Source organism: Chanos chanos, chromosome 13 (genome assembly GCF_902362185.1).
Source record: "Chanos chanos chromosome 13, fChaCha1.1, whole genome shotgun sequence".
NCBI lineage: Eukaryota > Metazoa > Chordata > Actinopteri > Gonorynchiformes > Chanidae > Chanos > Chanos chanos.
In genome coordinates, this window is record NC_044507.1 from 14,581,475 (window position 1) to 14,603,674 (window position 22,200).

At 39.1% G+C, this 22,200-nt stretch overlaps 3 protein-coding genes across 3 annotated transcripts in view; 1 reads left to right on the forward strand and 2 right to left on the reverse strand.

The window, feature by feature from the left end:
* Positions 1 to 536: 536 nt before the first annotated feature.
* Positions 537 to 1,510, reverse strand: LOC115826959 (neuropeptide B-like). Its single transcript, XM_030790913.1, has 2 exons — positions 1,250 to 1,510; positions 537 to 665 (listed from the first exon to the last, which is right to left on the reverse strand). Exons 1-2 carry the CDS (start codon positions 1,508 to 1,510, stop codon positions 537 to 539), a joined length of 390 nt encoding a protein of 129 aa, XP_030646773.1.
* Positions 1,511 to 3,449: 1,939 nt separating this feature from the next.
* LOC115826013 (tripartite motif-containing protein 16-like) lies at positions 3,450 to 7,867 on the reverse strand. Its single transcript, XM_030789698.1, has 5 exons — positions 7,607 to 7,867; positions 7,284 to 7,409; positions 6,904 to 7,137; positions 6,652 to 6,820; positions 3,450 to 4,339 (listed from the first exon to the last, which is right to left on the reverse strand). The coding sequence occupies exons 1-5, from the start codon at positions 7,865 to 7,867 to the stop codon at positions 3,450 to 3,452; spliced, it is 1,680 nt and encodes a 559-aa protein (XP_030645558.1).
* Positions 7,868 to 9,980: 2,113 nt separating this feature from the next.
* Positions 9,981 to 22,200, forward strand: part of LOC115826014 (E3 ubiquitin-protein ligase rnf213-alpha-like) — a 31,287-nt gene continuing 19,067 nt past the window's right edge. Inside the window, exons 1-22 of the mRNA XM_030789699.1 lie at positions 9,981 to 10,046; positions 11,330 to 11,445; positions 11,827 to 11,975; positions 13,001 to 13,681; positions 14,911 to 15,092; positions 15,230 to 15,400; positions 15,493 to 15,692; positions 16,171 to 16,460; positions 16,577 to 16,836; positions 16,966 to 17,181; positions 17,303 to 17,495; positions 17,595 to 17,650; positions 18,354 to 18,528; positions 18,858 to 19,013; positions 19,106 to 19,204; positions 19,300 to 19,422; positions 19,576 to 19,774; positions 19,874 to 20,047; positions 20,149 to 20,298; positions 20,387 to 21,027; positions 21,715 to 21,874; positions 21,959 to 22,176. Of these exons, the coding sequence (XP_030645559.1) occupies positions 11,340 to 11,445; positions 11,827 to 11,975; positions 13,001 to 13,681; positions 14,911 to 15,092; positions 15,230 to 15,400; positions 15,493 to 15,692; positions 16,171 to 16,460; positions 16,577 to 16,836; positions 16,966 to 17,181; positions 17,303 to 17,495; positions 17,595 to 17,650; positions 18,354 to 18,528; positions 18,858 to 19,013; positions 19,106 to 19,204; positions 19,300 to 19,422; positions 19,576 to 19,774; positions 19,874 to 20,047; positions 20,149 to 20,298; positions 20,387 to 21,027; positions 21,715 to 21,874; positions 21,959 to 22,176 (4,599 nt within the window). The 5' untranslated portion in view covers positions 9,981 to 10,046; positions 11,330 to 11,339. The remainder of the gene's footprint in view (positions 10,047 to 11,329; positions 11,446 to 11,826; positions 11,976 to 13,000; positions 13,682 to 14,910; positions 15,093 to 15,229; positions 15,401 to 15,492; positions 15,693 to 16,170; positions 16,461 to 16,576; positions 16,837 to 16,965; positions 17,182 to 17,302; positions 17,496 to 17,594; positions 17,651 to 18,353; positions 18,529 to 18,857; positions 19,014 to 19,105; positions 19,205 to 19,299; positions 19,423 to 19,575; positions 19,775 to 19,873; positions 20,048 to 20,148; positions 20,299 to 20,386; positions 21,028 to 21,714; positions 21,875 to 21,958; positions 22,177 to 22,200) is intronic.

Below are 22,200 nucleotides of genomic sequence, written 5' to 3' on the forward strand. Positions count from 1 at the left end.
CTTTTTATTTCCTGGACATTGAACCTGTCCAATAAAATTTGTTTTGTGCACGTGACATTGAGAGACACAGACAGAGTGAGAGTGCAAATGTATTTTTAATTAATAAATTATTTTAAATAAAACCTGTATGCTGTGCATTGTCCAGTATTGTTTTGAAGCATTATTGTTTAGGGGGTATCTTATACAAATCAGATAAACGTCTTCCATCACACTTACATCATTCTTAATCACAAGAGTTACTGAAAGACAAAAACACTTATTTTTTTACAGTCCCGTTAACATCTCGTTAATTTAACGTTTAATGACAAAATATTAGAAATATTGTCTGTGATATCATGAAAACTCGGCTCCGTATTGGGGTCTGGTTTTACATTAATCAAATTTTTCAGGTACACTTTGTTTTTCGAAAGACTGTCACTTATTTGTATACTGAGTTACCAAGAAGTGTGCTCGGTGGAAGTTACAAACACCGAGATTATTTCATTCATCCGTGACACGGAGATAGAACCGTCCATTGTCTAAAGTGAAAGTGCCTCTCAAGCGATGAGACAGTCTTGTGAGTCGAGAGAGACGACCACGTTTGCTTCGCAATGAAAAGTCGTTGGGCTATCTTGGACAAGTCTGCAGCTTTGCAAATTCGGTGATACGTCTTTCACACAAATTGGCTGTGGAGAGAAAACCAAGGAATTAACTTATTATAATGTCTCCCGCAGTTTGCAAGATATGTGATGGCTGCATTGCTAATCATTAATTGAATCAGTATAGCTGGTTATTACTACCACTAACAAACTAAAATAGTCGACACTGATTACGAGTTATTATTCATATCCATCGAAACATGCACCCCCCCCCCACACACACACACACTTTGGTCATTTGGGTCATAGACTGTAGCTCCGCAGTTTTCTATTTTATTTTACTTTTTCAGGTTTCAGCTAACTTGGTGCTGAATGGACAGTGCCTGCACAGCTATTGCCAACTCTCCTTAGTCTCGTCTCAGCAGAGCAGTAGAGCGATAGGTATTCAACGCAATAAAATGCTACAAGTTGTTTTGTCTCGTTACTTCAATAGTCCGTTTTATTACGTTCAATGTACTTAAACTATTAGAATAACGTATCACTACTGAGTGGACTACTGCTCTGTCTTGTGTCCTGGAGACAATTTTGCTCCAGAGCTCGCAATATTATACTGTTATTAAAATGAGTTATAAATTGCTGAATCTTTATTGTTATTAATTGGCGGTACTTACGATATTTTTTAGGACAGATTTGCGTCCATTGCTTGCCTCGGGAAGCACATAATTTTCCGAGGACTCTTCACTGTTCTGCAGCGACTCGGTCTCGGCTCTTCTTATGTATGGTGATCTCCGGATTCCTGATAGCAAGCCCGATGCTCGACCAACAGAGTAGTAACTTGGACCTGCTGCTTGTTTGTACCACGCGTCTGCTGGATTATAAACTACAAATACAGAAATAACCAAAAACACAGCTAGTTTGTCGAATTTCTGCATGATTGAAGGTACCGTATTTCTGGACGGCGTTGCGTTTCTGTTCTTTGCGCTTTTCAGTTTACACCAGTTTCTCTAGGTCAGGGCTTATATAGAGACCCCGTGATCACATCCACATTTCGTCAATTTCATCGGTTTGGATGATTCACCTTTCCGTTTTACAAAATTCCTTTGTGAATAGATTATTTTCCGCTCAGACAGCGTCACACCACTGTGGTTGTGGCGTTTGTGAACTCGTTAAAGTTCTCTGCAGAGAACTTTACGGTAAATGTAATGGGCAATAAAACGGTGTATAGTTAATTTGTCTATTTAAAAGTTTCGCTAAATATTACAGTTTTCTCAACTCACAAGTCATGGGCAACTTTTCTTTCTTTCTTTCTTTCTTTCTTTCTTTCTTTCTTTCTTAATGAACTCATTAAGTAACTTGTGTAATGTAAATTAGAACATACAATAAGGTCTGTACATAAACACCTTGACTGAACTGGCAACTGACATTTTTCCACATGTTGACCCGTTCGGGAAAGCTTTATCTTAAATGTTAACCGAGAACTATTAGATTCCTGTTTTAAGGTTTATCTTTAGATATTCAACATATTATCGACAGGTAATAAAAATTCCCACTACTCCTGTTAAGCACTGGTAGAGCCTCTATCTCTACCTTTCTTTCATTTTCGCGCTTGTTCGAAATGCTTCTGCGAGATGAGTTATATATATAGGAGTGCCGCCATGTGGCTAATGCACAGCAGTGCGCGTTTTCTGACAATCTTTACATGGTATGTACTGAGCGCAGTTTACTGATTCATCAAAACGACTACATACTACTTGTTTTATGCAGACTTAAAATGCTATATTAATACACCTTCTTTCAAATATGACCACTTGGCACGATTTTATACAAGCCACACAGCACACAGGCGCACAGCTATTTTCTAGGGAAAAAGTGAAAGTGAATGAAAATGTGAAAGTGAAGAGAAAATCAGTAGATAGGATGTCAGCCTTCAGAACGTTGTCTACCTTACTGCAAAATGGTCCTTTTTGTAGACAGCAGAGAGATATGATTAATGTGAAAGATTATCTTATTCAAAGCATACAATTATCTTTTTGTGTGTTTTTGCTCTTTGTATGTTATATTGCTTCATTTAATATTGCTGTCTCAGAAATATTTGGCCCAACCAAGAAGCCTTTTCAAAGATGAGACTGTACCCTTCCTCTCTTTTATAGGTATTTCCATTTGACATTAATGTTCACTTTTATGATCATTCCTAATCACTGTCAGTGCTAACCACTGTCTGAGTCCTTTGGCTGTGACTGCAAATATGTTTTTGGCACCTGTAAATATGTGAAAAATGATCTCATATCATTGGGGACTTTTTTCACTGGATAATTTTTCTCCAGTGACAAGAAATTTAATGGCGACATATAATCAAGCATTGTGTGTACAGTTTATCTTTAAAGCATCGTAAAACTCGTTTACTTACATGTTTAGCCATGAATATGATTAACACAAAAATTATATACCAGTTTCTTAAACCTCTTTGTATTGCATAGGTTCTCAATACACATAGTTGTACTTGTGAACCGCAGACTGATTTTGCGGCATATCAACACCTAGAGAAAGCCTCACCCTTTGATCTGACGTATATAAAGATTTTCAAAACTTTACTATTCATACTACTGAAAATATTGAAAAAGCTTAAACAGAGGAACAAAGAACAGAAATGGCTTGTCCTGGATAGGGAATATATCAAAACATTACAGACATGTGGATACAGGACATACAAAAAGTATTTAAAACTTGTTCCCAATTAGCCTTTAGACTAACATTAACATACTGAAATCGAAATGGACATTTCCACTTTGCAAACAGCAGATTTAAAGGCACCAAATGAATTTAAAACCATTTTAATCACACCATATTCCTTTTCCTTGACATTTGGCATGCTCAGCCGATAGTCATCATCTTGTCTGGTTCCCTCATCCAGACTGCCGGGTGTAAGGGTGCAGAGAATACTGTCTCAAACCTGTAGCACAGCCTGACCCTGTTATTAGACACTGAGAAGAAACAGACAGAACCCCGATCACAATCCAGATGCACTCCGATCATGCCAGGGTGGTGCTGGGAGAGAAAGTGGATCATTTTATCGTGGGAGGCACAGAATCCTGTAATGGCTTTGTCTGGTTTTGTGCAGTCAGTCACTTGTATGTGATTTTGGACTCCTTCTTCTTTTCTCTCTTTCATCTCTTTCTCTCTCTCCTCGCCATTTTCTGCACTTTCAACCTTTTCTTGTCTGATAGCACCTGACTCATCATCTTCAAGGCAATTCTTTCTTCCCCTGTCTGTTTGCAGTGGAACTTCCTGCTCTTTTCCCGGTAATGGGTTCACTCTTCTTATTATCTTCTCGAAATTTGTCTGTGGTTTCTTGGTTCTCCCTACAGCTCTCTCAGGCTCTCCTTCTTTGGGTGCTGTTGTTAACAGTTCCTTCCCTGGTCCTCCTTCCTCCCTGTCCTCCTCTGACTCCATCATTGCCCTCTGCCACCTGACACACCAAGAGCTTTTGTCTTGGCCTAAAGGGCGATAGTGGTCCTGACCAGTGTTATAGGTCACACCAATGGCCCAGCTGCAGTTTTTATCCTCAGGAGGGTAAATTTCCAAGTAATGCTGCCCTCTGGTGAAGCTCTGAGAACACAGCACCCTGAAACCCATGTCAGAGTTGGCCTGGTAGTCTTTCCAGACCAGCAGACCACTGGACTCCACTGTCACTGTCAGATGGTCTTCTGACAGCAGCACAGAGGAGCTGGCTGTGAGAGGGTCAAATGTCACTCTACAGGCATCTAAAAAGAGATCAGAGGGTACATTGTTCATTGGTCACTGTCTTGAAAAATGTAGAATCCAAAATACAAGTTAATGCAGATCCTAACGTCTTATAGAACCAGAGGTGGGAAGTAACGAAGTACAAATACTTTGTTACTGTACTTAAGTAGAGTTTTCAGGTATCTGTACTTTACTTGAGTATTTATTTTACTGACAACTTTTTACTTTTACCACCTACATTTTAACACAGACATCTGTACTTTTTACTCCTTACATTTTCAAAAGAGGCTTGTTACTTTAGTTTTAATGCATTTGAGGGGAATTATTAATTATTTTTATCTTGCATCATTGCGTGCCTTCCCAACATTAAGACCGATTTCAACTTAAATGGATGGGACATCAACACATAAAAAAGATGATCTCTTGGTATATCTATCAGTGCATATTACGCACGACAGATGCATCAAGATGAAAATGATGTAAAAGACGCAACACGTCGAAACATACAAGACAGGGAGACTCGACTGCAGGGAAAAGGCGTCTATTGAACGTGATGTCGGTCACAGGGAGAACTAATAGCAACATGGATGAAAATGAACCAGACAAGTTGCCAGCAGAGCAGATTCAGAGCAGCAAGACATTCCCCATCTCTGAAACGTTTGTTAGGACTCCTGTAGAGATGAGGGAATTTCTAACAAAAAGAGTTTAAGGCTTAATTAGACATGAAGTGTGTTCTAGTGTTGATCATAATGTTTTGAGTTCTGTTGCTGACATTGAAAACTGATTTGCACATTGGAACGGAGTTAATGTTCATTATTTTCAGTATACTGTTATTTATTTTATTTGAAGTTAAAATGGTTTAATAGTATTCGAATTACATTAATATGATGTGAGGTTCAGTTAGCCTTGCACAGAAACAGCCAGTAGAAATGTCCTTTAAATGGCTACTTTTTACTTTTATACTTTGAATACATTTCAGAGCCTGTACTTTTTCACTACAAGTTGAGTAAAGAAGTTGAATCAGTACTTCTATTTTTACCAGAGTCTTTTTTACACAAGTATCTGTACTTCTATGTGAGTAAAGAATGTCTGTATTTCTGCCACCTTTGCACATAACTAATTTATGAGAGAGCAATACTAAACTACTGATGAAGGGGAAATACATCAGTCATTAGAAGGGGATCTCTTCCAGCAAACTTTCATTCTTAATATTCACTTTCATTCATTCTACAGTTCTGTTATATTACAAACAACGAGGATACTCATAGTAACCATGTGTCAACTTCAAGGATATGATGAGAATGTCTATTCTCCTACCATATGAGACAATACTCAGCTCTGTTCAGCAGAAACTCCTGTCTGGTTGGTCTGGTTTCTAAGCATCATAGAGGCCAAAGTTTTTGGGCCAAAAACATCTTTCCTGCTCCCACTACCATCTGATGTTACCTAAAGACCTAAATTTCTTTATATTAACCCCCTTCCCCTTTTCTCTGAGTACGGGCTTCCCGTCGTGCAGGATCTTGTATGTCTCCCCACCTCAGTCAAGGCCAGTGAGATTAGCATATACCTCCTCTCAAAGTGTGATCTGGGGATGTGATTATTCTTTCATATTTCTTATGATTACTTTTCCTTTATTTTTGCATATACACATAACTATAATACATCTGTACAGTTACCTTGTCTGTGAATACTTGCGTAACATAACTAACACATTCTGAAAGAGGTCTGTGCATGCAAATATTTATGTCTAGGGTCACAACTGTGAAGCAAGGTCAAATTCCTAAGACTAGATTAAGATGGTACACTGTGTGAGAAACCTCTGAGAATCTTAGAGTGCTCTTTGGGAATACCGTCTTGGAAATATACAGCACAGTCCTGACAAGCTTGTGTGACTCCTTTTCATTCTCCAAAGAACTGAGATTTATTAAAACCTCATAACTTCCAACAGTAACCACTGCTGAGTAGAGGGGAGAGAGAGGGGGAACCTTAGTTGTCTCATCTTCCCAAGGGAACCTGGTCAGTGTTGTTTCTGTCGACTCTGTTGCCAAATACAGAACAACTGGGATTTAATAAATTAATCCCTGATATAGGCCACCCCTCTACAATGTTAAACAGTGGCTTTCCTTGGTTTGCCATTTAGGAGTCCTAAGAATGAAAATGTGTTTAACTTACACTTCATCAGCTTGCTTCGACGTTTACTTTGACCACAGATCACCTTGAAATCATCTGTTATCAAATCTGTAATTGAGATAATTCATATACAACAGTTTAGTGAATCTATATACTGATTTGGAAAAAAAGACACTTTAGATTACACAAGCCTGTGCCTTGCCTTTCTCTTGGAGCTCCTCTCTACGTTGGAGAATGGTATGGAGCTGAGACTGTAGATTACTTTGTAGGAGGCTGAGGTCTGACATCATCTGTTTGACAGCCAGACCATCTATTTGAATAGTGGAGCACAGGTCAAGCTGGCCAACCTCTTTAGGTAACAGCAGCTGCAGCTGAAAAATATATTTTAGACATGTTCTAGATATTCCACCCAGTGATTTCACTGAACTTGTCTTTTAAAAACTTCTAGACTTACTGCACCAAAGTTGAAGTAGGAAGCATCAGCTTTGCACTCTTCCAGTTTCGCTCTGGCCTGCTGCAATTCACTCAGATACTGATCTATTTCTGCCTCTAAACTTTCCAGCTGCTGACTGGCCTCCTCCTTCTCTTTCTCCAGGAAGACTTTAGCTCTACCCTCAGCCTTGTCTATGGTGTCTCTTAGTATCTGAAAACACTGGGAAAAGTCCTCTGTGAGCTGCTCAGTAGTAGCCTGTGGATAAACAACATGTTGCTCTTAGGATTGTAGGTTACATGTTTTCTACTTGATGGGATACAGCAATAAAGTGCTTAAAAATTCTGTTGGCATTAATAATCTTTGCCATACAGAAGAGCACATCATGTAGCTTCTGATCTTACCACAATTCCATCTTTTATATGGTCTACAGAAACCATAGCAGCATTGGCAGCTTTCTCTCTTCTTTCAATTTCCTCAAGTTTCATGTCACATTCAACCTGGAATGTAATGATATATCTCTTAAAACGCTGTGCATGGAGAAGAACAGCAAGGAAGAGATGTTAATTCCCTAATTAACAAATTATACTCATTAAACAAATTATACTAACAATTTTTCACTACTGGATTTCATCTCTGATGGTGACAGATGACTATTTCTACTGGATTAGCCTATCTTTATTTTGTTTCAGGAAACTGGGGCGTTGTGGTGAAGTTAATATCTCACCCTCCGCTCATTTCTCAACTCCTCTATCGTGAATGTGGAGCATTTACGGTGTTTTACCAAGCACTGGCTACAGATAGCAATTCTGTGAGTCTTGCAGAAAAACTCCAGAAGCTTCCTGTGTTGTCTGCAGAGCAGTTTCTCCCTGTCTTTCACAGGAGAGCACAGCATGTGCCCAGTCAGAGCTAGGCTGTCAGTGTGTGGTTTCAGGTGTATGCTGCAAAAACTGGCCAGGCAAGTAACACAGGTCTTCACAGCTGCCATCTTTCTGTCCTCATCACAGATGTCACAGTCTGCCTGATCTTCATCAGGTGGTTGGCATGCTTCTGGATCAACCCTGACTTTTTTTACATGTTCCATTAATGCACAGAGCACTGTGTTATTGTGGAGTTCAGGCCTACTGGTGAACTTTCTCCTGCAATGGGGACAAGAGAAGCTTGAACAGAATCTACCCCAATGAGTCTTAATGCATGCCATGCAGAAGTTGTGACCACAAGGTATGGTCACTGGATCCTTCATCAGATCTCGGCAAATGCAGCACGTAAGCTCATCTTCAGCGAGAATCAGAGGGATGAGAGAAGCCTTGTTGTTCATTTCTGTTATGAAAAAATAACAGAAAGAAGCATTGTCATTGCACCCCATCAAAACAGACAGAACCAAACCACAGAATAGAAACTGGACGCTTTCACCAACACAGGTGTTAATTATCATTTGAGGTGTGAACTTTGAAGTGACCTCCACCTATTCTGTTGTCAATAGTGTTTGACTAGATGTGTCTTCCTCTCCTTGGAGGTTTGTAGGGATGATAGATTGAGCTTCTGGTGAGGCACTAGCGTGAGCTAGGTTTAGACAGCTTGCTGAGTCACAGTGATATGGGTAAAGCATTTGACACTGAAACACCCATGATAGGGAATTTCCCACAAGATCCATGTGAATGGGCTATAGCCCATTTGACCCCATGGGGTTTTCACTACTGTTAGCTAATAGCAAGAAAAAACAGTACCAGTTGACCCATGACCACCAGCAGTGTACAAGTGGAAAATGGGAAAACATTGCCTCCTCTGACAAATCTGGCTATAACTGAAACTGTAATAAACAATAGCAAATTACACATTACAAGGCACTGTCACACACCATGGAATAACTTATAAGCTATTTCTTATATTAAAGTAACCGACATGATGTCTTGATAATATTCATGAGCATAAATACAGGCTACAAAAATTCAAGCTTCTGAAATGGGATGAATAGTTTTAAACAGAACTGCATTTCACAGTGACAAGAAACACATACTGTCCTCACCATCCATGAAATGTTCACAGTTCAATAACATAGACATATGGAGTGATGTGTAGCACTGGCTGATCCACAGTGTGCCAGTGTGAGATTTATGCAAGTTAGAAATGCCAACACTGGAGCAACACAGAAGTATGTCTTGTGGGCCCTACATTGGCTGAGCCACAGTGAGCCAGACTGGGATTTTTGATGTCTACATTGTTCACCAAATTTTAGTCACACACAGTCAGTCTGCACACATATGTTGGGTGGGGCATTGCTCTAGGCTCTAAGGCCTGAAATGGCTCTGTTTCCTGAATATGCACTCAGCACAGCCGGACAATACATCTTGCCAGATATTTAGCTCAGACAGATAACTGTACTGTATTTACATATATCCAATACGGAGAACTGCGCTTTTCAGCAGTGTATTGTCACTGGGTTGTAAACTATTGAGCACATATGATCTTTTTTCAGAAAGCCTCATTCCTTGGGCAAGTAGAAAGTGCTTATCAGAATCAGGGACGTCGAAGGGTGCATGTTCTGCTATTATTTATTAATACATTTATTTATTTGTAGTATGCAGCCCTCAATTCGTCATCCCGGAGGACCCATGTCTTAAGGTATGCCCATACCCCCTTAAGTACCCCCTTCACATTTCAGCAGCCTACTTTGAACTCCTGTCCTTACACTTCAAACGTCACGTACCGTAATGCACCAGAAAAAATAGCGTTTACTCTCATTGTCAGGTAAAAAGTAAGCAATAACAACAATAACGACAATAACAGTACACAAACTGCAAATCAATATCCATATCCAGAACAAAGTCAAATTAAAATGAACAAATACCCATTTGACAAGCTGGACGATTTACCGTTGTGCCAACTGTCCTTGATCAATGGAAATCCCCGGGTAGGGTTTTAGCCGTACGTGCAACCGTAAAAATAACTGGGCTGTATTGATGATGTTTTCTCCAAGCGGTGTCTACAGCACACACAAAACCCAATCAAGTTCACGCCCATTTCTCATGAAACGAAAGTCCCGCGGGCTTGTTCAACCAATTTTAGGAAGCGTTTCAATGTTGCTGTAGAGCCGAGAGTGGTCAGTTTTGAACTGGCCAGCAATGTTATGACAAGTCGGTGGATCTAAGAGGGAAGCTTCCTGCAAGGTAAGTTATGCTCTATGAAGATATGTTCTCAAAACATGCATGGCTTGCATATTAAATAAACAGTTTTGAAAACACGACAACTTTATTAGCAAGCTGACTGAGTAAGAATCGTTGAGACATTATTTTGCTATACTTCGAGCGTTACCTGTAATCTACTGGGCTATAATATTCATATGTGTGCTTTAACTAGCTCGCTAGCGAGTTTAGCTCCCCAGCACCGTTCCAATATGGTCATAATGAAACCCAAAAAACAGTCACCGTCTGTTGAGGGGGAGACTGCCTACGTTATGTTTTACTGTTCACGTGACATTCAGTTAGTTTGTTCCATCTGTGTATAAGTTCAGTTGACTGGAAACATAACTTCACGTTCTGAAGATAGCTACGCAGTTGCGAGGAGTTCATCTCATCATGGCAGAGTAGTACACTATAAGAAGACTTATATAGAAAATTTAAAAAAAAATTGAAAATGGCATACTTGGGATGGAATTAGTTATGAAAGTATACTTAATGTCAGTTATCTCAGCTAACTGAAACATTGTTTGGAGCACTTGATCAGGAAGTGTCAGGGATACATTGAATGGCGGTAGATCTTTTTGTGCGCATGCTCGATAAATGTTCTTACAGTGGCCTCTTGTGGTCGTCCCCGAACTGTCATTTGTTGAAACCTTTAATTTTAAAAGGAAATCTTAAAAAAAAAAAAAAAAAACAACTCTTCAGAAATGTGGTTTATTCAAAATGTATGTCTGTAGAACACACATTTTCTTTGAGAGATTTTAAGGACAGTTAAACCTTACAAGATTCCAAACACGAATAAGAGTCCTTTGTATGGTGCTTGTTCTTTGAAGCCCACCCTTTTAATTCCTCCTCTGTTGTGTAACAAGGACATCAATTCTTAATGTAACTTAATACCTATACCGTAATATTTCTACCTCTGACAAACACAATGACTGTTAATAGCTGTGGTTCATTGACTGTCATCAGTGTAAAGTTTAAGTTAACATTGTCAGGGTGTTGCTTTCAGCTTTGACACAGAACATATGGTGGCTTTACACAACACTTTTCTGTATGATTTACTTCTTAATGAATAATTTGTCCAAGAGCATTGATTATTTCAAAGAACAAATATGTTGCATTTCCAGGAAATGCATATTCACTAAGAGGGCAAAACACTATTACTGTTGCCTCATGAAATGAAAGTGAAAGGAACAGGAAGAATATGATCCTACAGATTTTTCAATAGATATGTATGAAAAATGTTTGTGCATTTCATCTAAATATCACAGATATCTCTTCATGATGAAGTGCCCAAGCTGTGATCATGTGGCTGTGGAGCAAAATGCAAAGTTCTGCAGCCAGTGTGGTTATAAGTTGTCTGTGCCGGCCTCTGCTAGTGTAAAAGGTTAGTAATGTTGTCCTATGACACCTTCTGACCCATACATGAACCTCTTCCAAACTGTATTTCTTTTTTTACTTGAAAAACCACAAATGTCTGCCAAGTAATATGTGTTAGTTAATATGTGTCTCTTTTATTTAAACTGTGGTGAATAATATGTTTAAGGGATGTTTACTGTACATCTGAAATGAGTGTGCCACAGCACAAAGTACACCATAACTAGTTAATAATCTAATAATCTAGTGTGTAAAAAGTCTTCACTGGGTTTCATCATCTAATGCTTATGAACTGAATGCAAACAATGGAATATTTACATTCAGTGTGGATGGGTGGGTATGATGATAATATTTGTATTGTTGAGACCTCTGTTATTGGCTTCACCATCAGAAAAGCTTCCAGATCCCTTAGTCATTTCTCAGACTGGTGATACAGAGATGGTTGAACCTAAAACTGATTCTACTGGCTTGGACAGTCATCTATCAACTACAAGTCCCAAGCGGCCAAATGAAGAGAGAAACTGTAACCCAAAGAAAAAGGTGCTCAGTTTTTCATTTGCTGTAATTTTATCCCTGCTTAGGATATTTTCAAGAGAGCTCCTGCTTTCCAATTTTGTAAGAATTTTGTAAGAACACTGGGGTGAGGGATGACAGCAGAATTCTCTCTGACAGAGTATGTTCAGTGCTAGAGTGTGTATTTCTGTTTTCTTGACATATTGCTGTCATAGAGATGTGTTACTATGATTCCTCTTCATCACTGTTATTGCATTTTTTTTCACATCTCTTGTGTTATTACTTTTTTGTTAAAGTATACATTTTCTAAAACAGTAGCTGCTGAATTATGCAGTGTAGATCCAGAATCCTTTTTCCTTGTTCCCTGGCTCAAGCTGAGGAGATACCTATAAGTTGTCCTCTACCAGATTTTCACCATTCATTATTATCAAAAACACTTTTATATGTATGTATCTTGGGAAAAAAATCTTTTAATCCTGAATGTAAGTTCAGACAGCCAAAAAACTAGTTCACATATTTTCACAACTGATTGTAGTAGCCATGTACATGATTTTGGCTTATTGGTGGAAAACGTGTATCACTAACATGTATTTATTGCTGTTTAACTTTCCACAAAAGGGTTAAATGAGTTCCAGAGACCAAGCTCTTTAAAGATTTTATGAAGTTAATCAGTTGATCAGGTTCCATCAGTTCCATCAATCAAATCATATAATTCACACTGTCATGGCGAATATGTCATTTTATTTTACAAAATGCCCCAAGTTGTGAATGCATTAAAAAAGACTTTGCGTTCATGTCCTCTCGTCTGAGTGAAGTAGAGTTTTGCCAGCTGTCATCAACTGGGAGCACTGTAATGGTAGTGGAAAGTAGTTTTGTAACCAAGTTTGTCTCTTGATTTAACAAACTCCAAAAACTTTTAATACCTGACTGTAAATGCATCCACAGATATTTATTTTGCAAAGCTGAAAGGTGGCACATACTTACTTGGAGAAATTGCCTCTTGCAGATTTAATTTTATTTACATTAGTGTGTATTGATTTTTGCCCTGCCAGAGGAAGAAGAAAAAGAAAAGCAAAAAAAAGACCACTGGGCAGGATTGTCCTGTGTCTTTGAGCTCCAATCTCTCTGACATCTCACTAACTGAAACACAGATGGAGAATGACCAGGAAGAAGCAGGCTCTTCTGAAAGTGAGAGTTCAGTCTGTGCAATGGAAGAGACACCAGACTCTCTGTCTGACACATCTGATCAGTCTAAGCACCAGAGCAACACATCTGCAGAAGAATCTGTTGCCAGTCAACCAGAGAATACTACAGCCGCTCAAACAGCTCCTAACAGTGCTTTGACAATCAACACAGAAAATACCCAACTTCCAGTTCAGGAAAAAGCTCAGGACACAGTGGAATGTGCTGCTTCCCAAAGCAAGGAGACACATACACTCCAGACCCCTCTAAAATCCACTCCGGTCCCTGATGTGGACAGTGAGACTACAGTCTCACAGGAACAAAACCAGCGCACTGATACATGTCAGCAGGCTCACCCAAAAGGCAACAAAGGCAAAAAAGACCGATCAAACAAACTGCAAGCCAAAGCAGATGAAAATGCTAATGTGGATGAGAATGCTAACCAGAGTGGTTTACATGACCAAGAAATGAATGCTCATCAGGATCTGCAAGGCAGGAAATCTTCTTTTAGCGGAGAGGGAATGATGTTTGGCCCACAGAGCAGAGCTGAGGTAAAGGCTTTAAGAATAACTTTTGAATAAGAAATTATTAAAATGTTATTTACTTACTTTATTTCCATCTTATTGAAAAAGAAAAAAAAAACTACACTGCTTGGCCAAAAAAAAGTTGCACACCCTAATATTTCATTGGAACGCCTTTGGCTTTGATTACGGCGCGCATTCACCATGGCATTGTTTTGACAACCTTATGCAATGTCACAACATTTATTTCCATTTATTGCCATCAGGGAAGAAAAAATCCATTGATGGGATAACCTGGTCATTCAGTACGTTCAGGTAGTCCGCGGACTTCATTTTATTGCCTCACAACGTTGCTGAGCCTAGACCTGACCTATTGAAGCAAGCCCATATCATAACACTGTGTCCAGAGGCTTGTACAGTGGGCACTATGCACGATGGGCGTATCACTTCATGCTCTTCCCTTCTTACCTGACACACCCATCACTCTGGAATAGGGAAATTATGACTCATCAGACCACATGACCTTTTTCCATTGCTCCAGAGTCCAATCTTTATGCTCCCTAGCAAATTGAAGCCTTTTTTATTTAGATTAGCCTCACTAACAAGTGGTTTTCTTGTGGGCGCACAGCTGTTTAGTCCCCATGCTGTGAGTTCTCTTCGTATTGTGCGTGTAGAAATGCACTTACCTTTGCTATTAAACATAGTCGGGAATTCTACCGTCAGTTTTTTACGATTTGACTTCACCACGTGTTTAAGCGATCTCCGATCACGATCATTCAAGATTTTTTTCCAACCACGTTTCCTCCGCAAACTTACCCAACTCCTGAGTTGTTTTCTTTGCTTGATGCAGGCCAATAATTTGACCCTTCTGAAACACAGTAATGTCTTTTCCACGACCACAGGGTGCGTCCTCCAACATAGTTGTTTAAGAAGTGAGAAGCTACTCACTACATCAGTTAGGGTTAAAAGAGTTGTTGCCAGCTGAAACGTATTAATCACTGCAGTAATTATCCAATCATAGGCTCTTAAGTATTTGCTTATTTAAATTTAACGGCGACTTTTTTTTGCTCAGGCATTGTGAAACAACACGTCATATTTCAGTTTTAGTTCCTCAGAAATTCAGTGGCTGAATTCTGTTTTAAGTAAGACCTAATGATGTTGCAATTAAAATACAACACTAGAAAGCTCAAGCTTAGTGTCACTGATAATAAGAATGAATTATGATGCATTATGACCCTGCTTTTTTTCTCTTTACACAGATGAAGAACAAGGGCTCTAGTGTAGATCCACCAGTTACAGTAGAAAAGAGACAAACCCAGGGTTCTGCTTGTGAAACAGGGGATGGTTCTTCTGGTTCTGAGAGTTCGGAATCTAAGACAGAGAAGACCAGTGAAAGCTCAGAAGGCACAAAAGAACACAAGGATAAAAAAACACCCAACAGGTGTCCAAAAACCCCCAAAACACAAAAATTTATATCTGGAATTCAGCTACACATTTAGGCTTACCAGTTCTGTGAAATGTATGAGTTGCCACATGATTTCACTAATCTGATATATGTTTTTCCCTTCTAAATTTTAGAGTTCCTGTGTCAAAGCAGCAAATTCCTTCAAGTGAGAGACTCACGATTTATTTTCATGCAGTCCTGTCAAAGGACTTCAAATTTGACCCTCAGGAGGACTCTATCTTCATTAGAGCTGGAGGTAGCCTTGGTGACTGGAAGTCTGACTTGACAGAGCTCAGTGTATCACGGTGTGTTTGCTTAAAAGTAATTTTTTGTGTTTACTCAGTTATTTATGAGTAACTGAAAATCAGTATTAAATTGGACTTTGCTGCCTTTGCAGAGATTATGGGGACCATGGATATTTTGTGAATGGCAAACTGTCAACAACGACCAAGGCAGTATCTGTATCCATACCATACAAGTACATAGTGTATAAAAAAAAGAAAGATAAATATGAATATGAATACATCTATAAGCTGGACTCAACCAAAACAACCAACAGGTGTCTTTTTGTCAAACAACATTTGCTCAACGAAGAAGGTGAGAATACGTTAAATACTATTTGTTTATATGTATATATGTGTATATATATATATATATATATATATATATATATATGTGTGTGTGTGTGTGTGTGTGTGTGTGTGTGTGTATGTATATATATATATATATATATATATATATATATATATGTGTGTGTGTGTGTGTGTGTGTGTGTGTGTTACACAGCACCTGATCCTTACAACAGTTTAATGTACTTTGTTTAAGTTTTTACACCATTGTTTATACTTCCAGATATTGACTGGAAAAAAATAAAATACATAAATAAAGGGATTTTTCTCCAGGTCCATACAACATGCTTTACGCTTTCTGCTTTAGAGAACGATCTGGCTGTGTTAAATTAAAAAAACAAAAACAAAAAAAACCCCCAAACAAACAAACAAAAAATGTTGTTCCATTTCTTCCTGTGAATTTATGTAAAAACAAAAAGCAAAAAACAAATCATGCCTTATTTCAGGAGAATGGCATCAGTATGATGACATTATCTGTGCACCACCCTCCACGAGTCTGCTGAAAGCATTGAAGGAAAAATTCTTGCCAGAGCAGAGAAAAAGTGTCCTCCAAGGCAGAGAAATCGCTGGAACGATTATGCTAGAAAACATCTTTGACCTGCTGAAAAGCTGGACTGTCCAAAACTTCAAGAGTTTTCTCACCCAACTTAAACAGTTTTATGAGATCTATGGAAAGCCTTTTGTGTATGAAGAGACACAAAAACCATGGTACTCCTTGGAATACAATGAAAAAGATGTAAGTAAATATCTCGGTTCGATCACGTCATGATAATAAATACCAGCGCAGCTTATGGACTGATCAGAGTGTGTGGACATTTCTTGAAAATGATCCCATGTTAATCTCTTCTCAAGGTGAGCAATCTCTTAAAGCAATTCATGCTTGCGAAAGTGACTCAACAATTGAAGAAAGACGGTGATGGAAAGAGTGGTTTCATTGAAGACCCCTTCAAGGCTGCACTTGTCATGCTCTATATGTGGAAACAGTACACTCTGAAGTTGGACAGTGGGGAGCTTGCCAAGCTTTGCACTGCCCTTTGCTTGCCAAAATCTTCTAAAGAAGAATTCCTTTCATTCTGGACAGATACTGAGCAATCGTTTTCATGTGTGAAAAGGTTAGTATATTTATGCATTTCACAAATGGAATTTGATTGGACTAAAACACACATGATAGTTCTTAATGTGCTATGTCTATGAATGTTCAGTGAATTTAGGGTTCAGGGTAATGTGTTCTTCTTTTGCAGTTTGTCTGAAATGGTGATGTTATTGATGAACACTGTGAAGTCACGAGGGATGATGCATTGGATCGTTGTGATTCCACTGTTCCACCTACTCAAGGGAATGTCAAAACCATTTGAACCTGTCTCATCAATGGTCAACCCTAGATATGAGTGGTCCTGGGCTGGTTTGCGAGGCATAGAATCAACCAGCATTTCTACTATCACGCCACAGGATAGAAGGTGTTTGTTTCCAAATGGTTTTGATATTGACAGTTTGACAGCAGTTTTGATATTGACAGTCTTGAGTTTGACAGCATGTATTGTTTAACTGACCAGCGAAAGTATTTCTCTTTGTTTTAAGGGCTATGCTGAAACTCATGAAATCTAACGGGCACTTGGTTGAGGTTGACAGACTGTTACCCCGATCTTGGATGTTCCTGCTGACTTTAGATGACTTGGTGGAATGCAGCAGCATCCTTGCCGTGGATCTCTTAGACCTGCTATTTGTCTTCGTTATTAAATCTCCTGCTGAGATTTCCTACAGTGACTTCTCTGTGAGTTTTATTGGATGACTTCTCTCTAAGGTGTGGAAGATTCTGGAAGGAACAATGTGAAATGATGTCTCTTTTATGTGTTTGTCTTTTTTTCCATAGAGTGTGTCAGAACTAATTGCACATATTCAAAGCTGTCTACTCGGACAAAAATACGGGTAAGTCCTTTGCAAACTCACGGTTGCATTTGTTTCAGAAATGAATCTTTACAGTTAAAAATAACTTCATTTACCAGTTACATTATTCTGATTGCTTAGAAAATCGATCAGGCTGTGGATAGTGATTATGTTGTTAATGTACTGTAAGGGAAATCTGAAGTCTCCTGTATGGAGAGTTGCTAGGTCTCAGAGACAACACCAAACTTCAGATGTGATCAATCATTTCTTCTTTACTTTATGTGCATGGCAGAAGCACACCTCAGAGCTGAAGTGCAGTTCTCATTGAGGCTAAGGAATGCTAAGCTTTTTATTTGTTAAGACAGGCATCTAAGGACATGTGTGTGGGCCCCAAGGTGACCTTTCAGAGAGCACAGGATAATTGATGTCTGCTACCCAAGTGGTACAGACACCCAGTTCACCACTCCCTGAGTGGTACAGACTAATTGCTTTTACTCAGGCCTTGTCTTCTACATGAAACATGCTCTTTGTTCTGCTGCACAGAAACATTCCTGTAGCATATAGTAATTGCTCAAACAGATATGTTCTTACAGCATATAGTAAATAAGCAAACACAGACCCCTATCGTATTAATGACGATTGTCATGAGGCACTTTTACCTACTAAGAGATACAGCTATAAAGCAAAGCGATATTTTTCCCACAGTACAAAAACTGATAAAGCTTTATTGATTGGGTTATTGCAGATGTTCAAATGAGGATTATGGAAGAGAGTGCTTAGCAGCTGCACTAAAACTCCTGGAAAAGATCTGCAAAGCCGTGAAACCTCCAACTTACTCAAGGGACTACACTACCATTCCAGTTGCTTGCATGAGCATGGTGATCTCTGTCTCAGTCTTTGCTGAGACTCATCATGGAGAAGTATGTTGAAACATAGCTCAGTTGATGTGTTCCTTCTGATGCAGTGTTGCTTCAATGGAGCATTGTTGATATCGTTTGTAAATAACATGGTTGCTCATTTAAAATGTAATTATTAAAATGCAAGAGCTAAGTACAGCTAAACATGATCTGTTCTATTAGACATTAATCAGGTATGTGTGAATTTTTATCAGCTTTGTAGCCCTCGGCATTTTTTCAGTTAATGAAGAAACTTAAGCCATAAACACATTCAAGTTAAGATCAGTGCGTTAACTGAAATTGTGTTGTTTTTTTTTAAAATTTGAACTGTCTCATTCTTTTCAATATTTAAGACAACACAAGGTGTAGGCACTCTGTCACAGAAGACTACAGATCTGCTTATTGATGCCAAGGAACTTGTGAGAACCTGGATTGGTCAAACCTTCAAAGCCCCCTTGTTGAACAAAAGTTTTGCAAGTGCTACACCAAATCTCACACCAGAGATTGAGGTGAGGAGATTTTCATATGTGATTATCCTATCATTTCAACCAAAAATGTCAAGAAATTCCAACTCTTACTTTGTTGGCATGACATTTTATAGATGTGGAACAACATAATATCCTTCAGTTTCAAAAGTGAGGATCTCACGAAGGAGTGGAAGCAGACATTTGCTAGAGATTTTGAGGGGAAATTTCAGCAGGTACGTAGGTTTTGGTGCGTTTTTATTGTAATATGCTGTATTTTCTGAACTGCAGACTTCTTGAGACTTGTGTGAAATGTGTTTTCTTTCTGTAGGAGTCTTCTTTAGATCAAATCGCTATCTATTGCTCAAAGTTCGAGGAACTGAATGACTCACATCCACATGTGGCTGGAAGTATAGAAAAATGTGCCCTCCAGGCTGTTACATCAATATGCCAGGTATCAGATTTTTATGTACTTACATTATTGGGACTGACTATAGAAAAAAAATGTTGCTGTTTTTGCAGCACTATCAATAAGAACAGTGTTGCATGGAATGGGACTTAAAACAAAAGCAGAAAACTTGAGTTTTGTATTGATATTTTTTTGCAGGCCAAGTCTGAGGGGAGACTTTTTGAAAGAATTGGACAATTCATAACTGGAGCAAACAGGAAGTTTGGAAAGCTTGTGTCAATAATCATACAAAAATCCTGGCCAAGAGATGATCATGGGCAGTTTCAGGATGAGCAGGAGGTGATCCTACAGCACCTTCTGAACTGGACAGCAGCCAAGAACATCTTTCAGCTCCATGGTAATTTCAGTTGCCTTTTCAACATGGACATAACTCTAGAGCTCATCCTGCTTTGAGGTTATTTAATTTTTCTTTGTATTATGTCTTGTTTTCCCCTAGGTGCTGATGAACAGTTGATCGAACAACTATCTGATGAGGCCAAAGAAAGAATGGCTGTAGCAACCTCATCATTTGTTAGCATCTCTGACCAGTTAATCAGAGGAAACATAAAGATAAAGCTTCTCAAACACATTTTGGGAAGGAGGGACACATTCTCTGAGCTACTGAATATAGGTGAAAATTTTATTTCAGAATTGCAACAAAATAGATGCTGTTGATATTAGCAAGGCACACATTTGAGCTGTGTTAAAAGTAAATGATTTCTGTTTGTGCAGAATGTCTATGTCCAAATGTGCATTGCAAAGGCATTTCCATGAGGAGGCTACTTCAGAGGAGGCAAGAGGAAGTTGAAGCCATACAGCATGAGAAAGACCTTGTGGAGGTCCTGCTCGCAATGTGTCGCATGCTACAGGAGCATGTTCCAGGTATGTTTGTGTGGGTGTTTGTCTTTCATTAATCATTGCTATTGTTGTATCACAATGCTGTTTAATACATTAAATCTAATCTTTACAGTTGACCTTAGTCAGTTAGAAGAAAAACACCATGTTGATACTGAAGATATGGACCTGGATGCGTTCATGGAGGTTCATCCACTCGACCAACTCTCCTCTCCAATGGCTGGTGTGGTCACATATTTTGATCTTGATAAGGACATTAAATCCATGGCGGAATATCTGCTTACTTATAAAGAGAGCTACATTTTCAAGATGTGTTGGGAGAATCAGGCTAAACAATTGGTCCAACAAAGCAAGGATGATTGTGAGTCTGAAGAGGAAGAGGAGGAAGAAGAACCTGAACAAAATGTTGGTGTGATTGCCACACCTGATGTAGTACATGATGACATTTTTCAACCGTGTAAAGAGAGGTACAAAGAGATCTATGCAAGCCTCAGAAATGGTAGCATTAAGCTTGAAGACGTCGATGTCATATTCAAAGCCTACAAAAGCAAGTATGAGGAACTTGCTGAGGAAATTGCAATAATGTGCAAACTGGATCCTTCTGATGATAGACGTTGGATCCAGAGAAAGGTCCAACAGATTGAACAGTACCATGAGCTCCATTTGGCTGTTGAGTCCGCTCAAGTGGTCATGATGGTTAAGGAGACCTTAGGCCTCCAAGGAGATTTCAAGGCTCTGGAGAGGCTACTTGAAGTTGTAAGTGCAGATGTCAATGTTTGTTGGGTTTATTTGTTTATTTTTAACCCTGTCTATCCCAATATGGAATTGTCAATTCCTGTGTTACTGTACGTCAGTGCAGTAGCATGACCACTATGTCTGTGCAAGAGTGTGAGCATGCATTTATCAAAACTTCTGAACTCAGACAGTGCTTCTTTTCCTTGCTAAGTTTACAAGCATCTCCATGGAAACAAAATGCTCGTTAAGGCCCACACTATTTTCCCTAGGTTTTCCTGTGAATTTGCAGGGACCCCACTCCCACTGACACTAGGAGTAGGTGGAACACACTAATTGGGAGCACACTATGTCCTACTGACCCCCCCCCCCCCCCCCCCCCCCCCCCCCCCCCAGGGGTGTTAGCTTTGTTCTTTCTGATGATCAACACAGTCTGTGGTGTTGCTGAGTTTTGAACTTAGTGCATAGTGTAATTTCTCATTTTGCCATGTTAATTGATGCAAATGCAGATATTTACATGCATTGCTGTTCCACATACCACCACACCAAGGCATTACAACCATTCCTTAGATGTTTGGTGCTATAGTTTCACATACCACCATATAAAGGCATCATAATCATTCCTCACTTGTTTTGTGATTTCTTAGGCATTATACATGGGTGCTCAAGTGATTAGCTTCACTCAGCCTTTTTAATTTTCTCTGTCCTCAGTCACATATCAGCTTTCAGACGGAATGTCTTGATCGTATAGACAATGACTTGATGCAGGCCAAAACTGTCCTGGTGGAAATCACAGAGGCAAGGAGATTGTGTCTTCAGGAGCTTGGGCTCAGAAAGAACTTTGTTATGTGGGTCAAAGAGGCTCTAGAGGGTAAATAAGCCTTTTTGTTCATTTATAATAATTACTGTGTTTCTAAGAGGGAAAAGTAATCAATACATTTTCTTCTAACTGTAGATATCAATGAGCTGAAAGTTTTTGTGGACTTGGCCTCTATCTCTGCGGGAGAAAATGATCTGGATGTGGATCGTGTGGCCTGTTTTCACGATGCTGTTCTTGGTTACGCCCCAATGCTCTATGAGCTAAAACCAGAGGCTGGATTCAAAGCCTTAAAAGAAGTACTGAAAAAGCTGTGGAAGGCACTTGATAATGACTGCAACCTCCCCAAAAAGCTGGTCAGATTCAAGACTTATGTTTGA

Coding starts and splice junctions, on each gene's coding strand:
- LOC115826959 (XM_030790913.1), bottom strand. CDS start 1,510: ATGCAGAAATTCGACAAACTAGCTGTGTTTTTGGTTATTTCTGTATTT. Junction 666..1,249: donor AATCTGTCCTAAAAAATATC/GTAAGTACCGCC, acceptor TTCTCTCCACAG/CCAATTTGTGTGAAAGACGT.
- LOC115826013 (XM_030789698.1), bottom strand. CDS start 7,867: ATGGCAGCTGTGAAGACCTGTGTTACTTGCCTGGCCAGTTTTTGCAGC. Junction 6,821..6,903: donor CCTACTTCAACTTTGGTGCA/GTAAGTCTAGAA, acceptor TATATTTTTCAG/CTGCAGCTGCTGTTACCTAA. Junction 4,340..6,651: donor AGAGGAGCTCCAAGAGAAAG/GCAAGGCACAGG, acceptor ATCTCTTTTTAG/ATGCCTGTAGAGTGACATTT.